This window comes from Helobdella robusta, assembly GCF_000326865.2.
Source record: "Helobdella robusta unplaced genomic scaffold HELROscaffold_8, whole genome shotgun sequence".
Taxonomy (NCBI): Eukaryota; Metazoa; Annelida; class Clitellata; order Rhynchobdellida; family Glossiphoniidae; genus Helobdella; species Helobdella robusta.
Window position 1 is genome coordinate 3,044,121 of NW_008705459.1, and position 17,516 is coordinate 3,061,636.

At 29.6% G+C, this 17,516-nt stretch overlaps 3 protein-coding genes across 3 annotated transcripts in view; 2 read left to right on the forward strand and 1 right to left on the reverse strand.

Moving 5' to 3' along the window:
• The window catches only part of HELRODRAFT_189724 (hypothetical protein), a gene marked incomplete at both ends in the record, with an annotated part of 6,597 nt that extends 3,936 nt beyond the window's left edge, over window positions 1-2,661 (forward strand). Inside the window, 5 exons of the mRNA XM_009032152.1 lie at window positions 797-910; window positions 1,121-1,295; window positions 1,479-1,572; window positions 2,212-2,267; window positions 2,563-2,661. Coding sequence (XP_009030400.1) covers window positions 797-910; window positions 1,121-1,295; window positions 1,479-1,572; window positions 2,212-2,267; window positions 2,563-2,661 — 538 coding nt within the window. The remainder of the gene's footprint in view (window positions 1-796; window positions 911-1,120; window positions 1,296-1,478; window positions 1,573-2,211; window positions 2,268-2,562) is intronic.
• Window positions 2,662-5,514: 2,853 nt separating this feature from the next.
• On the reverse strand, window positions 5,515-8,468 carry HELRODRAFT_186595 (hypothetical protein; the record flags this gene model as incomplete). The annotated part of the gene is made up of 8 exons (XM_009032153.1): window positions 8,363-8,468; window positions 8,058-8,189; window positions 7,680-7,910; window positions 7,375-7,479; window positions 7,108-7,178; window positions 6,429-6,581; window positions 6,165-6,299; window positions 5,515-5,622 (listed from the first exon to the last, which is right to left on the reverse strand). Exons 1-8 carry the CDS (start codon window positions 8,415-8,417, stop codon window positions 5,515-5,517), a joined length of 990 nt encoding a protein of 329 aa, XP_009030401.1. The 5' UTR covers window positions 8,418-8,468.
• Window positions 8,469-8,937: 469 nt separating this feature from the next.
• On the forward strand, window positions 8,938-10,701 carry HELRODRAFT_96284 (hypothetical protein; the record flags this gene model as incomplete). Its single annotated transcript, XM_009032154.1, has 3 exons — window positions 8,938-9,892; window positions 10,041-10,312; window positions 10,548-10,701. Coding segments are annotated over exons 1-3 (1,275 nt in total), but the record flags the coding sequence as incomplete, so codon positions are not given.
• Window positions 10,702-17,516: the final 6,815 nt, after the last annotated feature.

A 17,516-nucleotide genomic window follows, 5' to 3' on the forward strand; every position in this document is an offset into this window, starting at 1 on the left:
TTGACTTTAATGCTGATTAAGTTACAATCAAAGTCGCTATGAGAATAAAGACACAAAGACGGAGAAGTATACAATATGTGAACACGTGAGAACGCAAATATTTGTTTTATAAATAAGAGAATAATTTGTCCGTAGGATTATACAAATTTGTACTTTGTACCCGAAGTTTTTGTCATCAAATATGTTAATGATCCTCTTCTATTTATTTACCTAATAAATTTCAGCATTCTCTACTTGATTGTAGCCACCATCACCGTCGTCATCATTATCATCATTATCTTTGTCAAATTATCATTGTCATCACCGTCATCATTATCATGATCGCCTGTCAAGTGTCTGGTAATTAAACAGCATTCCATCAGCTGGAGATCGATCCGTAGATGATGATGATGATGATGGTGGTGGTGATGATGATGGTGGTGATGATTGTGATGATGTCTGTCACATTTTGGTTGATGTGCTGATGATGATGATGCAAAATCAGATGTGTTATAACGTAATGATTTTTTAAATAGAAATACATTCATAAGAGAATGAAGATGATGGTTTTGATGATGACGATGAAAATGATAATGTCTGTAACGATAAAATGCTGATTCGGCAAAAAATATATTTTTAATTATTTTAAACCAAATTCATCTATTCGACTTGCATCTTCTCTTGCTTTTTCAGTCAATAAATTTATATTCAATATAATTAGTTGATGGTTTGATTGATATTTGATCTTGGAATGAAAAATAATTTGTTAAATAATATTATTATTTTGAAATAATATCTTTCTGGAAATATTTTCTAGGAGGGCCAACAGGGAGACAGCCTACAGGCTGAAAATCATAGCGGACTCCGTGAACGCTAGGTACACACGCATGCAACAACCTCCATTCCTACAAGTCATTCCTCTTCTGAAGGGGTTTGTTAACATTTCTATTTTTCAAGACTAAATACTTATTCGTTTATAATTATATTTTTATTTTCTAGTTCATTTAACTTGAATCTTCCTAAAAAATCTCTGCTAATTAACTCAGAACAAAATCGATATAGTATTTTAAATTTTATTGTTGATTTTCTTATAAAATAAATAGTTAATTAATTGCTTAATTAATTATTTCTGTTTTTACAGATTTGCGAGAACATCCCAAACCAGCCTAGAAAAATGCCTTCACAGAGCAAGCACTTGCTGTCGGGACTTCTGTTCCACTTTTGGCTTTTCCACTTTTGACTCTTTGTTCAAAAGCCTAAGTAACTGCTTCTCAGTTACCTACAACCATGCCAGAAGTCGTGCAAGCAATTTCATCGTTCGTTTCATTCAATTTCATTTCAAATTTTAACATCAATTTTTAAAGAAATTGGTTTAATGATTGGCATTTGAATTAAAAGAAATTAATTTACTGATAAATCGAAATATTTGCAACGTGTTTATAACTATTTATTTGAATCGTGATTATTTGAAATTAATTTTTTGAATTTACAAATTGCAGGTAAGCGTGGAAAGCCATGAAAGAATAAGAGTGACACTTATCCGATTTACAGCTGCATTCATACTTCTTGGTGCCATCTACCTCAACATATCCGGTTGATCGTGGTTGAGTGATTGAGTGAATGAACGAACCAATGAACGAATGTACGAACGAATGAATGAGTAAATGAAGGTGTTAAATTGTGAATGAATGAATGAATGAATGAATGGAATTGTGAATGAACTAAACTAATACTCTATGTACTTATTTATTTTATTATATATATTTTTTTATACATTGACTGTTTATTTGGTTGAAACAAAGCTTATAAAAAATCATTCCTTCGCATCATCAAACTTATAAACGTCAATCAGTTAACGTTGGTCATTTTAAATTATCACCGATCTCTTCTATTGTAAATAATTCAAAAATGAGATTACCATTACATATGCATGGATGGATTGTTCACAAGTGCCAAGCAATTAACATTAAGATGTACTCAAAAAACTATAACAGACACTACCTAGAAGGATGTTATTTTGTTAAGAGATTCAATGTAACACATCTAACCACTTATCCATGAGTGTAATAATAATTGGTGCTTATTTATATAGATATGCAATCAAATATATCAGATTAACATTAAATTTATTCATATTAATTTTTATATTTCTATCTGAATTCCGTGCTTAGTTTGAAATGAAATAAAAATCTGTAACCATTAATTTCTCAATTTCCAAATTTTGATTTCAAGTAAAAATTAGATCCAACTGGACTTTAAAAAAAATTAAGACAATAGAGCCAAGTAAAGTAAGAGCAAAGTTAGTTACTAAGTTACTATAGAGAAGCATCGAGTATTCGGCCTAATTATTCAGAGTTAGGGGTTCAGCTTTGGACTTTTCAAAATACCGATTAGCAGAATACTGCAACAAACTTCCGTTTTAACTATCTTTTTTGCTATTTCCAAAATAACAATTGTTTATTATGAGCGGAGAGTTTATCTTTCCATCAAAGCTGTTAATTGAACAAAAAGTTGAATATCATCTTGATAAACTGTGGGATTGAAGGTTAATTGTTCACATAAGAACACTTATATTAAAAGAAGGAGAGTGGAGAGAGCAAGCGGGTTACTGTGAACTATCTACGTCAATACCGTTTCAAGACTCTCGAGTATATGAAAAAGAAACTGGCGCGAAGACAATAGGAGTCATGAAACTAAAAAGATTTATTACTACAATAATTACGACGTATTATTATTATTATTAACCAAATATTATTATTATTATCATTAAACAATAATAATAATAATAAATAACAATGAAAAAAATAATTATATAGGATGTTGATCAAACAATTAATTAATAATAATGACATGAAAAAGGAGAAATAAATAAGAGCTAAATTATGAAAAATTTAACAGAGAGTAATTAAATAAACAAATAATAATAATAAGAAACAAATAATAAAAGATAGATAGTAATAATAATAAAAAAATCATTGATAAACACGATGACAACAAAAAAGTAATAATAACAATGAAAATTACTAAACAGTGTAATCTAACATTTTAAAGAAATTACGTGAATAATAACAATAATAAAAAATAATAATAATAACAATTAATATGCCAGTTAATAATTATAGTCAACAATTATAATCAGTTAATCAATCAATCAAATTTTTCTCTTTCGAAAAAAACCAATTTAAAAAACTGAAAAGTGTGACTTGTCTGCTTACTGCCTACTTGTATAATAATTTTTAACATAAAACACACAAACATTTATATAAATTATATATATATATAATATATATATATAATATAAATATCACTTGGTCACCTAATAATTATATAATTATTATTCTTTTTATTAATAACGAAACTACTACTGCTAATAATGATAATAATAAAAGACAACAACATTATTAATAGCAACGCGGTTTAATAATAAAACTAATAAAATAAGAAGATAAGTAATAATAGCCTAACATTTATGTGATAACTGATATATATATATATATATATATCATATAGTGAGAATTCGAAAAATTTAAAAAACTTAATATATATAGTTGGAAAATCTACTTAAATTATTATTTCTCCAAAACAACTAAATATAATTATATATATAAAGGAAGAGAGATAAAGAGGAAAGATACATTTGTATATATATATATATATATATTGTTGAATTCGATCGAGTTTACCAGTTTGTTTCTTATCTTCTTCTTCAAAATATCCAATTTTCTAATTTGTTTTTCTAGTCATCGTAATCAAAATCATGAATTAAATTTCCAAAAGTTACTTTTATAAGTCTTCTATTTTTCTTATTCCTAATCTATAAATAGGGAAACCAAATTTCCATAATCAATCCCGGCGGATGAAGTACAGACATCGAAACATAGGAGGAATAAAAAACTCATGAAAATAAATGACTCTTGGAAATTTAATTCACGATTTTAATTATGAAAACGAGAAACTAATTAGAAAATTGGAAAAGTTGAAGGTGTAAAGAAACAGCCTGGTAAATTCGATCGAGTTCAGCAAAATATGTATTCAAGAAAACATACTGCCTAAATACACCGATATATGTATATATATATAAACACACACATATATATATACATTCATATATGCATGTTTTGATGTGATGTTATCTGAGTGAATAACATTATTTGCATCGTCATCTTCATCAACAACAATAATAATAAATATTATCATAAAAAGTAATTAATATTCCCGTATTATTATGGATATAATTGAATATATATATATATATATATATATATATATATATATATATATATATATGATTAAATTAGTCAACATCCCAGATAACTGTTATTATCTAAAAAAAATCGTTATATTGTTATTAACCAGTAAATTAATTAATTGGTTAATTGATTAACAGTAGTTGACGAAAATAATGAAAACTTCAAATCAATCCATCTCCCACTGATGATGTAGACGATTGTTTTATTCAACTAACCATACACACACATAAATACACACGCATGTATATGTTTGTTCGAATACATACAATTGTGTATGTTTGTATTCTTTTAGTTGTACACATAATATACAAAATATACAAACAACACACAAAACATACAAACAATGTATGTAAACAATCCTTAAATAGTTTCCATTGCACAAACACCCACACACATAAAGAACGACACGCATATAGACAAACACACAAACAGATACATACAATATGATATATACATATATATCCTAGTATCTATTAGACAAGACAACACAACAACAAAAAACATGTAAACTGTAACTGAGTATAAGTTACGTTACTCATCAACCTACACATGTAAACTTGCATGTAACACACTCCATATATAGTTAGATAAACAAACAAACAATACAAAATAAGAATTATCATAAAATTATTCATCTACCAACACATAAATATGTATATCTATATATATATATAATATAATATTACGGTAAAAAATCTGTGATCTAAGAAAAATCAATAATAATAATAATAATAATAACAACATCATCGGTAATACAATGATGATGATGTTAACAAAATGATTAAAATGAGATGAGTGATAAAGGAGAGCACATCATTCATGCATGTGCATTTAATAACGAAGAAGATGAGGACAAACAGAGAGAGAGAGAGAGAGCGAGAAAAAAAAGGAATAAAAATTATACAAATGAGAATTATACAAACAAATGGCTTCTTCTTAGTCATTGTTATTATTATAATCACCATTGTTTATAATATAAAATGATAATAAAATAATAATAATGGCATAATATAATAATAACGGATATTAAAATAATGACAGTAGTAGTAATGATATCAATAATAGTAATAATAACAAATCATCCTCACTACATCATCATCATTGTTAGGTATCAACTTCCTACATGGTGACAATAAAATTATTGAAACAACAATTGATGATTAAAAAATTATGAATATATATATATATAATTATATATATATACTTGAATACATACTCATATATATATATATAAATATATAATTATGAATATACATATATAAAGGTTAAATTAAAAAATCCCCATCTACATTTTGCCCTTGCCCTTAGCTTGTGTGCCTTTAGGTGGGGTGACAGGTCGCGACCCTTGAACTCCAGCATATGGAAATTTCTTTTTGTCTGCTGGCTTCAAAATCTAACAATGTTTCAAAATAAAAATTAAAATTTTTTCATTTGTATGATATAAAACTTGATTATATATATATATATATATATATATATAAAACTTTAATATTTGACAATTTTGACAAAACATTATTAATAACGTTATTACTACAATTGTATTTGTTATTGTAGTAATAACGTTATTAATAATGTTTTGTCAAATATATATATATATATATAATATATATAATATATATATAATATATATAATATATATATAATATATATAATATATATATAATATATATAATATATATATAATATATATATATAAATGTGGGAATTGGTCTTAGCTGAATTTAATAACAAACAAATAACAGCCCAAATATGCATTACAATTTTTATTACATAAACAATATCTATCTATCTACATACAGCTCACAGAGTGCATAGCTTATTGACAAATTTAAAAATCTCAACAACTCTCCTTAATCATATTATTGGGTTGCATAGATAAGTAGGGACATAAGTATACACCATGATGAATGTGCATACACACACACACAAACAAACCTGAAATGAGCACATGAGAGTCTCGTCAACACTCATCATTGCCCCAGCATTATCAAACTCACCACAGTAGTTCGGTGCTGAAAATAACGTCACTAGTTGGCGCTTTGCGAAAAATTCATAACCATCCTCTACGACCTGTTATGAAGGTCATATGTCAGTTTAATTAATTAATATCTTTTTTCCTTAAACCAATAAGAATTATGCTGGTGATAAAATTACATAAAATCAAGCACAAAACAACAATGACATCAAGAGACCACAAACCTGATGTGCCCTGCATATCAAATCCAAATCATGTTTGTGAAGGAATTTTGCAACGACCTCTGCCCCAAAGGTGAAGGACACACCACGATCATTTTCACCCCAGCCTAACACTTCCTTATCTGGATCAGACCATAAAAGGTCACAAAGCAAACCCTGTCCAATTGAATGCGAAACATTCTTTAACATAAGAGTAAAGATATTTGAACATAGTACAAGATCTAAAATAATGGCTGCTTTGATAAGGATTTATGTGTGGATGTATTTATTGATATTGAAAATTTTTATAAGAATCCATGCTATAAAAAATGGGTTTTTAATCAATAATCGCTAGAAAAATGGTTAAATTGGCAGAATTTAATAACATGTACACAAATCAAATAGTAAACAGAGGATAGTAAGTGACAGTGAAACAACTAAGTCAACCACAATCTTTAAAAAATGACACAAGACATTCGTTAGTCTGCATAGCAGTTAAACTCACACAGAAGTGACCAAACAACATGCCAATGATGCAAGAGGAAGCAAAATAATGACAACAAAGAAGCGGCAAATATGACAAAGATGAATGAGCACTACACAAATAAAGATGATGATGATGAGTTGCACAGGTAGTGTCAGAAAAGTTAGTTAGGTTAGTGTTGGAAAGTTTATCTAGGTTAGTGTCAGAAATGTTAATCACCTGATCGGGAACATCTGTTGGTCTCATAATTCGTCTGATCTGCTCCATGGATTGCAAGTCCGGACTCAATCCTTCATGGTCAAATTCAAATTATTTTATAGAAAAATATAGAAAATAAATTGTGTAATGTAAAATAATATTAGGCTACAACAGAATAAATAATAAAAAAAATTAAAAGAAAAAAAAAGTAAAATACATTTGCATGTCCACAATGAATATGAAAGAATAAAGTTTTAATAAAGAAGATTAAGAAAGGTGAACAACCACCTCCATGACAGCAGAAAATCTTTTCGTCAATGATTGCTGCAATGGGTAAACAGTTGAAACAGTCTGTGAATGTCTTCCAGAGTTTTATGTTGTAACGCCTTTTGCCTGTTTCAATGGTTTTTATAATAATTTTTCAACAATTTGATCAGTTTAAACAATGAAATTTTTATGAAAAAATTATTAGTGTTTAAAAAATAATTTAGACATAATTAAAATAAGTGTTTTCACAGTTTTAAAATAACATTCTAACTGAACAAAAATGCTTAAAGCCTTAAATTGATACAAGGATGACAAAAGAGACTAACATTCGTCATAGAAACCATAAATCCTGTTGATGCTGGCACATTCATGATTGCCTCTAAGCAGGAAAAAATTTTCTGGGTACTTGATTTTGTATGCTAGGAGGAGACAAATTGTTTCAAGAGATTGCTTGCCTCTGTCGACATAGTCCCCAAGGAATAGATAGTTGCTTTCGGGTGGGAATCCTCCATACTCGAATAATCTCAACAAATCATAGTATTGACCATGGATATCTCCTATTTTTGAAAAAAATATTAGATCCTGTATTTAATGTGATCAAGATGCATGATTGTAATATATTTTGTCACTATTGAATAGAGTCAGCTTTACTTATGTAATGTTAATGTTATTGTTAGAGGTTAACCAAAAAAAAAGATACTAACCACAAACTTTTAGAGGTGCCTCGAGTTCTAGTAAAATAGGTTGACTGAGAAATATTTCTCTTGATTTCAAACACAAACTTCGAATTTCGTTATCGGTGAGTTGTACATTTTTGCCGGGCTTGGATCCCCTGACTTTTAAATTTTAAAAACAAAAAAAATCCAATTAAGTCGAGCAAAAAAAGAAAAAAAAATATAGGCCCCAAGACAGCCAACAATCTAAAAGTTTGTCTGTTGATTGATTATGATTCAGGTTCAAAAAATGATTTTAATTAGGAAAAAGTCAAGCCCCCACGGAAGTCACTTACCTTCAAGAAGTCTTGCTATGACGCTATCTATGTTGAGTTTATCGGCATCTGCCATTTTGATGTTTAGTATAGAAATGTTTTCCGTAAACAAAAATTAAATTGTTTTCATAGAGCAGACGTAAAATGAACTTAACAGAAACAAAGCGACGTATTAATACTATAAAAATGGCAGAACCACAAACATTAAGAGAAGGCAGGAAAGAATTCCAAAGATCACGAATTGTTATTTTGATTTTTTTCTAAAATAAGGTGACGAAGAAAGTTATTAGTAATGGTAATAAGTTTAACTTATGGTAAAAATTATTTCAAAACTTTTTGTTTTAAGATCAAGTGAATGTAAATAAAATAAAAACCACTTGTTGAATATGGTTTCTCGTTGATATTTAATTGAAAATGATGTTAATACCTAGATCAAATTTATTTAATTGCAATAAAATTTTGTTTTCCATATTTTATGAAACAAATTCTACTATTTAACGCCATTTTCACCTTCTAAAACTGTTTTCCAATCGTCCTAGTGAAATTATATTCTGTGAATGTTAGTGGGACCGCATAGTTTTGGAACATTTTAAATAAAAAACAATTTTTTTATTTGTTTGGATTTGGTTTGCTGGTGATCGTTTTTAATTATTCCGATCGTCTTTTTTTTTATAAATTTAAAAGTTAGTGAAAATTGGAACAATGATTTTGAGCGAGGAGCAACGAAGAGTGAAAGCTCTGTTGACGGAAACTATTGTCCTCTTATGTAAAAATGGTTTGGATTTTAAAAGTGAATTTTCAATTGAAGCTCTGATCGGTGTTACCTTGGATCGCAACGAAGTCTTACTAATTAACATAAATGAAAGTGTCAAAAACGATGTTGATCACGACGATCCGTCTGGTTCGGACTATTATAACGACGACATCACTCAATCAAAAGTCGGTGTTAGTATTTCTTGTTCTTCCAACACCAACATCAATGCACTTCGGGAAGTTAACGAGTCTCATGATTTGCCCCCAAAGCATCACAGGGTACATTGTTCGGCAGACGACTCTCTCAGCAGCGGCAGCAACAACAACAATAGCAGCACCAACAATCCAAATGAGTTTAACAGCCCCAGCTATCCTAACCGACAAAATAGGCAGACAAGGAACAATCATCACAGCCAAGATTTAAATTCAACATCTTTTAAAAGATCAAATAATGAAAATTTCGAAAATGAAGAAAATCAGTTCCAACAAAAAATGAGAAAACTAAACCAAAGCAATAGACAACACAGTCAAAGATTATCCCCTATGAGTAATAATAATAATAACAATAATAATTCTAACAACAGTAATAATAATAGTATGAATTTTAGTGGTTCTACTAATATGCAAGGTGTTCCTGAACATCCAGTTGCTGTCAGTACGCCAAAATTTAAAAGTGAACCGATGGAGAATGAGAACTCCTCTCTGCAGTCGGCAGTATGTAACAACGATTCAGCTGCTTACTCACACTGGTCGACTGTTCCTAGCGATGATTGTCTGCCTGATTTTCAGAATTTGGTTAGAATTGTACTCTTTTTAATTGTACATTAATTATCCATCATTTTTCCCACTTTTAATGATAGCAAAGTATAATAACTAACTAAATGATAGAAATAATGATGATAATACTAATATTGTTATGTTATTCAATGATTGAAAAACTAAGGTCCATGGGACGACAGCTCTGGTAGGAATGAACTTGCCAACGAAACCAGGAAATGCCAGCCAGCCATTTACTTCCATGCAGCAGTTGCAGCCTCTCTCCATGGGACAGCAGCAGCAGCAACACATGCAGCTGCAACAAACCAACAACCTACCTGCAACTACAACTGCCTCTACCACTACATCACTACCATTGTCGTCATCATCGCAGCAGCAACAACAGTCTACGTTTTTTGAATCTTTGGTTCTTTCCAACGGACAAGCCGGCAGTCGAGGAAGGTTTGTTTGGAATGTTTATTATCAATTTTTTTATTCATTTTAATTTTATATCAAGAAATTTTTTATGAATAAAGCGAATCATAATTACATAGACCATCCATAAATGCTCTCACCATAGTTTTAAAAGTTCACAATTTCAGTCATAACTCACAAAATTGTTACAATCTGATGCCTTCGTCATTGATACTGGCACACACGCACATACATACACACACACAAACACGCACACACACAGGTATAAATGCAGCATATGTTTTAAAGAGATGCGCCTGTTAAGAGATCTGAGAGCCCACCTCGCCACTAAGCACAACCTCGAAAAGGACTTCTCATGTTCCGTCTGCGGTACCGGGTTCACCTACAAACACAATCTCTTCGTTCACCTCAGAACCGTTCACGGTATGAACAAGCCTGTGAACGAACTGACCTGATGGATAGATCTATATATATATATATATATATATATATATATATATATATATATATATATATATAGAATGCATTTGCGTGTCTGTATCTGTTTGTTTGTGTAAATGTGTGTGACTATAAATAAACGTTTGTTTGTATCCATAGGTTAGAGCACATTCTAGATCTACATATTGATCTATTGTAAGTTTTATCATCAATTAACTTGTACATACCAGCACATGTGAGTGATTTGTTTATTTGCGTTTATGTGTGCGTGTGTACGTACGTGCATGTATGTTAGCTTGTTTCTTTTTTTTGTTATCACTACTCTATACACTGTATCATCTGTTTGCCATTCACTGCTTGGAATGGTTTTATTCAAGATGCCTGTTTAATAAGGATATAATAAATTGACAGTGTTGATGACTTATTTTTGAAAATGTTAACCTTTTGTAAACTAATAACTCAGTGATATGAGTCATTTGATGTGTACTATCATCAATTAGTATGTGTATGTATGTGTGCATATATTATGTGTGTGTGTGTTTGTGTATGTTCACTTATAATTATTATAATTTAATTAGTAGAGTAATAATAACTATATAGATAAATTAATTAACAGTACAGAAGATGTTAAATTTCTATAATTGCAATTAACAAGTTTTTATTTAATCTCTAAATAAAAACTCTACTTACATTTTACTTTTCACTAATCATTCTTTTCAATTGAAAGAACTAACATGGGGAGAGAGGTACTGATGTTGACAAAATTCTGTACAAAACATCATCTGATTTTATGATCCGTGTATATTTGTTAATTTATCTATATATATTTAATTATATATATATATATATATATATATGTATGTATATATATATGTGTTGGAAGAAGACCATATTTTATGCAGTATTGTATGATTTTACAAGTAGAATTCCTGAATTCATACAATATTATATATATATATATATATACATATATATATATATATATATATATATATATATATATATATATATATATATCTATATGTTTGGTTTTTATGTTTTCATTGTATGTACATTATTATTGTTATTATTATTATCATAATTAATATAATAATAATGATAATTATTACATTGTTATCGTTATTATTATTATTATCACCGTCATTATATTAATCATCATTTTCATGTTTACTTATAGTTAAGAAATTTACTCACACACACATGTTACTCATTATCTTATTATCTGCTGTATAAATAAATAGCCATCAAAGGTTATAAATTAATGTTAATATTAATTGTCGAGTTAATTTTAATTATTTTGTATCAGATTTATAATATTGTAATTTACTTTTAGCAAGCACACAAACAAACACAGACACACAAACAAATACAGGCACACAAACAAACCAGGACACACAAACAAACACAGACACACACGCGCACACACACACACTTACACACAGAGACGAACTTAAACTAACCTAACTATAGAACCACACTGAAAATAATTTCTGTAGTATTAATCTTGTCAACAATGCTTATTTTGAAAAAATGTTAAACAATATAATTAATAACATTTTTTTCTACCTTCAAACTGAAGGCGATGTGCTTTTTAAAAATCACTGTGACACACACTTACACACAGAGACGAACTTAAACTAACCTAACTATAGAACCACACTGAAAATAAGTTCTGTAATATTAATCTTGTCAACAATGCTTATTTTGAAAAAAATGTTAAACAATATAATTAATAACATTTTTTTCTACCTTCAAACTGAAGGCGATGTGCTTTTTAAAAATCACTGTGACACACACTTACACACAGAGACGAACTTAAACTAACCTAACTATAGAACCACACTGAAAATAAGTTCTGTAATATTAATCTTGTCAACAATGCTTATTTTGAAAAAAATGTTAAACAATATAATTAAAAACATTTTTTTCTACCTTCAAACTGAAGGCGATGTGCTTTTTAAAAATCACTGTGACACACACTTACACACAGAGACGAACTTAAACTAACCTAACTATAGAACCACACTGAAAATAAGTTCTGTAATATTAATCTTGTCAACAATGCTTATTTTGAAAAAAATGTTAAACAATATAATTAATAACATTTTTTTCTACCTTCAAACTGAAGGCGATGTGCTTTTTAAAAATCACTGTGACTACGTGAGTCTCAACTCTTTCTCTCTCTCTCTCTCTCTCTCTCTCTATTTTAAAAATTTTTTGATAAACTATCGATTTTACTGTTATTATTTTACTGCTCATGTTATGTTTTTCAATTGTCTTTTCGAAATTCTTACTCTGTGTGATTGAACAATTTTATACACTTATGTACGTTTGTGTGTGTACGTGTGTGTGTATGTACACGTGTGTGTGTGTGTGTACACTTGTGTTTTTGTTTGTATGCGTACGTTTATTGTGATGCATGTGCATTTATTTGTAGTCGTCTTGCATATTTTTACAATAACTGACTAAACTCATATCAAAATGTTATGTCCTACATTTGAAAAGTGTTGTCTCTGCGTGCTTATGTGTTTGTCTTTTTGTGTAATATGTGTGCGTGCAAGTGTGTCTGTGAAAAGGGGTATGTATACTTTATTTACAATGTATAACCTTTTTGTTTTGTATGTGTGAGCGTGTTAGCAAGTTTGTATGTGAACAAACGGTGTACATATTAATGCTTTGTGTATGTGTGTGTGTGATTGTTTGTGTGGGCGTGTGCGTGCGTGCGTGTTTAAGTAGGAGCACTGCCAGCATAATAGTAATAATAATAATAAAATGAGTAGCTAATATCTTGATCTTTGCCAGTATCATTGTCATCATCATCTGATTCATATCATTATTATTTATATTGTTATTTATATTGTTATTATTTCCATTTTTTAAAGGTGTCATCATCATTTCTTGTCATCATCATCATTTTTTATCATTGTCGGTAGTCTGGTCCTATCATCCTCACATCACTCGAATATGACGTCATATCATCATCATCATCATCAATATAATTAGGATCATTATCAATATCATTTTTGTTCCTTTTATTATTATTATTATTATTATTATTGTTCCTTTGTTAATTATGACGTAACAAACAAACATTGTATTAATGAAATGTTTGTAGCACAATTTTTCTATATTAATATTTATTTATTTATCTATCTATGTATGTACTTTGTGGAATTTTTTTTGATAAAAATAGAGATATGATTTACATAATAATTATGTAAATAATCGTGGTTATTATTATTATTATTGTTATTATTATCTTTTCAGTCGTTTATAAATTAGCCATAAATATATTATTATTGATATTATTAATTAACATCATTATCATCATCATTGTTTTATAATAAACATACATTGACAACTCGAAATAGAAAGTAATTTGTGAAGAATTATCTATTTTATTTATTTATTTGTTTGTTTGTTCAAATCTGTGAAAATAATCAACAATAAAACGTAATATAAATAAAATAATATAAAAATATATTAATATTATCATTTAGCATAGTAATAATAAAATAATAATCTTTATCACAAAATCATTGTATTTATATACATTAGTATCATCATCGTTGCTGTCATTATCATTAATCTTCATCACTTCATCATACATTTATTAGATTTATATATGTATATATATATATATATATATATATATATATATATTTAATTACGTAAAAAATATCAATAAGTAAAAATGTTAAATTATTAAATAATAATATATAATAATTATTATTAATGTTATCAATATTATGGCGATTTTTATTATACATTAAAAACGTAATACGGCAGATAAATAATGATTAGATGAGCGGATTAACAAAGAAAAAACGGAGAAGGAATTATTTATTGCTGGTACGGTCAGTCATTCGTCTGGCGAGTCGAATGACAAACAATCACTCTATCATTCAATCAATCAATCAATCAAATGGCCATTCTGATTGTTTGATTGATTAGGCGATTGATTGATTGTTTGTAATTAACACCCGTTAATTAGACTGTCAATCGGTTAAATCAATCAAGTAATCTACCTAGCAATCAATTATTCATTCATTCAATTAGTCAATCAATCACTTGAATGATATCTTCCGATCATCTCTAGATAGTATCTCGGGACATGTGGATAGCGCCCTTGATATCAGCACCTCAATGTATCTTCTTAGTAAATCTCTTTCCTCTTGCAGAGCTAATCATTTTGGATTATTTTAATATTTAATCATTTAACTTAATTATTTTTAATTATTATTTTTGATATAATGAGAAAGATTTATTAATCTAATCTTTATGTTTAATCTGCGATTAATAATCTTATGAATTGTATAGCCACTTAATGAAGGAATGCATGCATGTTCAATCAATCTCACATGTGAGTGAAGTGAATGTGCGTATACAAGTAGGTATTTATACTTGCTTGTTACTAACGTGTGAACCTTACATGTTTGCTGGTTATTTATATTTTTGCGTGTGTATATGTGTATGCGTGTGTGTGTTTGTATGTTTGTGTGTGTGTGAATTTCATACAATCAGCTAACATTTGTTTTTCAGTTGCAACTCTTTTAGCGTTTGATCCTTGGCTTCGAGATCGGTCGCCAGTTCTAAGTTGTTGTCAAGTGGTTACGAATTTAGTAAAGTTGTTCGAATTTTTAAACGTTATTGTTTAATAAAAAAAATTATTATTAATTGCTTATTAATAATATTATTATTAAAAAGTATTGAAGAAAGGTTAGAAAAGTAGTTTGCAACTAACTTTTTAATCTTTCGTTGACGTCACTGTCGCTTTCTAGGGTCAATTTTGGCGACTGCGTCCTGCAAAGTTCCGGCTGTTTTTCCGATTCCTTCAAAATTATCACCTTGCTTGTCGTAATCACGACAACTATCAACATCATCATCGTCGTCGCCATCGTCATCATTGTCACAGTTAGGACCACCATTATTACAATGGTTGTTACTGAGAAAGTCACATTTATCATCGCAAGCATCGCAACTATTGTTATCACTATTATCATTAATATTGATATTATTATTATTACGCTTATTAATACCGTCATAATTATTATCATTATTATTAATACGGTCGTAATTATCATAATTAGAATGAAAATCAGCACAGAAGTCCTCATTATTTATTCAAATTTAAATTAGTTTCAGGCTTATTCAAATTTAAATTAGTTTCAGGCAACTTATTAACCATATAGCCTACGCTTACTGCATGCGCGCATAAATTACATAAACGTAAACACTGCTCCAAAGAAACACGCGCACGCGACACAAAAACTAACTAACAAGTGATTTCCTAACTGTTATCTAATTAACAAGGCAGCTTATAAACTCATGCATGTTGTATGTTATGTGTAATGTGTGTAAGGTAGTGCTTGTGTGCACATAAGCCGATATCTTTACTATTCATATGATATCATAAAATAACATAACGTAACGTAACGTAGCACGCACGCGCATTATGATGGTTTATAAAAATCATGACGTGATAGATAGATAACACACCTTGAAATGGCTGATGATGGCTGTGTTGTTCACGATGTCTTCTAGTTAATTGAAAATTTTTAAAGTGCATCTATTACTATTTGACAGAATAGTTAAAATAATAATTTAAATTGAAAATTTGACAGAATAATTGAAATAATAATTGAAATTATTGACATTGTCACTGAGACATAACTTGCAAATTATTGGAAGCTTTAATAATGATGAACGGTAAGTAATTGATGAAACAATACTTTTAGTGAAACTTTCGTTTTCTCTCATGAATTCAACATCTGCGTTGTCAGGTTTGTAGGAGTCGACGACGATCCTGGGAGTTTTGAATGGCTCAGCAGATGTCTTCACTTCCATCTCATCCGCCGATCTAATAAAATCTTTCATCCGCGGTGGTTTGACTGGAGCTGCCGAGACGTCATCTGGAGTTCTGGATCTGTTGAAACGATCGTTGTTGTTGGCATTTTGTACTTTCTCACAATCCGTGAATGACTTGGAGGAGGGTAGCGATGACGGTTGTGGAAATGGCACTGGCAGAGTGTCGGCATCATCTTCACTTGTGTAAAATTGACGCATATCTGGGGTCAGTTTTTTTCTGTTCTTAAATGATTTGTCAGCGTCGATCGACGATTCAGCAGCAGTCGCGTGAAAGGCGTGGTCGTTGAGACTATCTTGAGAGTTTGCTATCGAAAAATTTACATCGTCTAATCGTTCGTAGTCGTCATCATTGTCGAGAGAGTTCTGAGAGAAATTGTTTTGTAGGAATAAATTGTTCTTAGAATCGTTTGAACAATGACTTAATGGCTGTATTTCAACAACTTTTCTTTCTAAAGAATGATCAGATTTTCTGTTTGCAGCAGTTTTGTCGTTGTTATCAATGAATGTTTGTTCGGAGAGAGGAGTGCTTTCCACCTGGAGCAGACTTTTACTAGTCAAAAAGTCGTTGTCCGTATCTGCAGTTATGATTGAAGCCTGAGTTGGCATAGATGGCTGTGTTGTTGTTGCTGTCGTTTTAGCTGTTGTTGTGGGTAATGTTGATTGTGTTGTTGGTTGTGTAACTGTTTTTGTTGTTGGTTGTTGTGTAGCTGAATTTATTTGATTTTTCGAATTGAGATACCTACCCGTAACAATTTTATCGACTATGCTGTATTGATCATCATCATTGTTTATTTGAAGATCGAAAACATTTTTTGCAGCGCTTGCTTCCTTGTTCAAAGCGTTGAACATTTTTATCTCGCTTTTGAAATTGGCATCCTGGCTGTTGAAGGAAGGCAGGAATGGAGCGGTCGTTGATGGGATGATG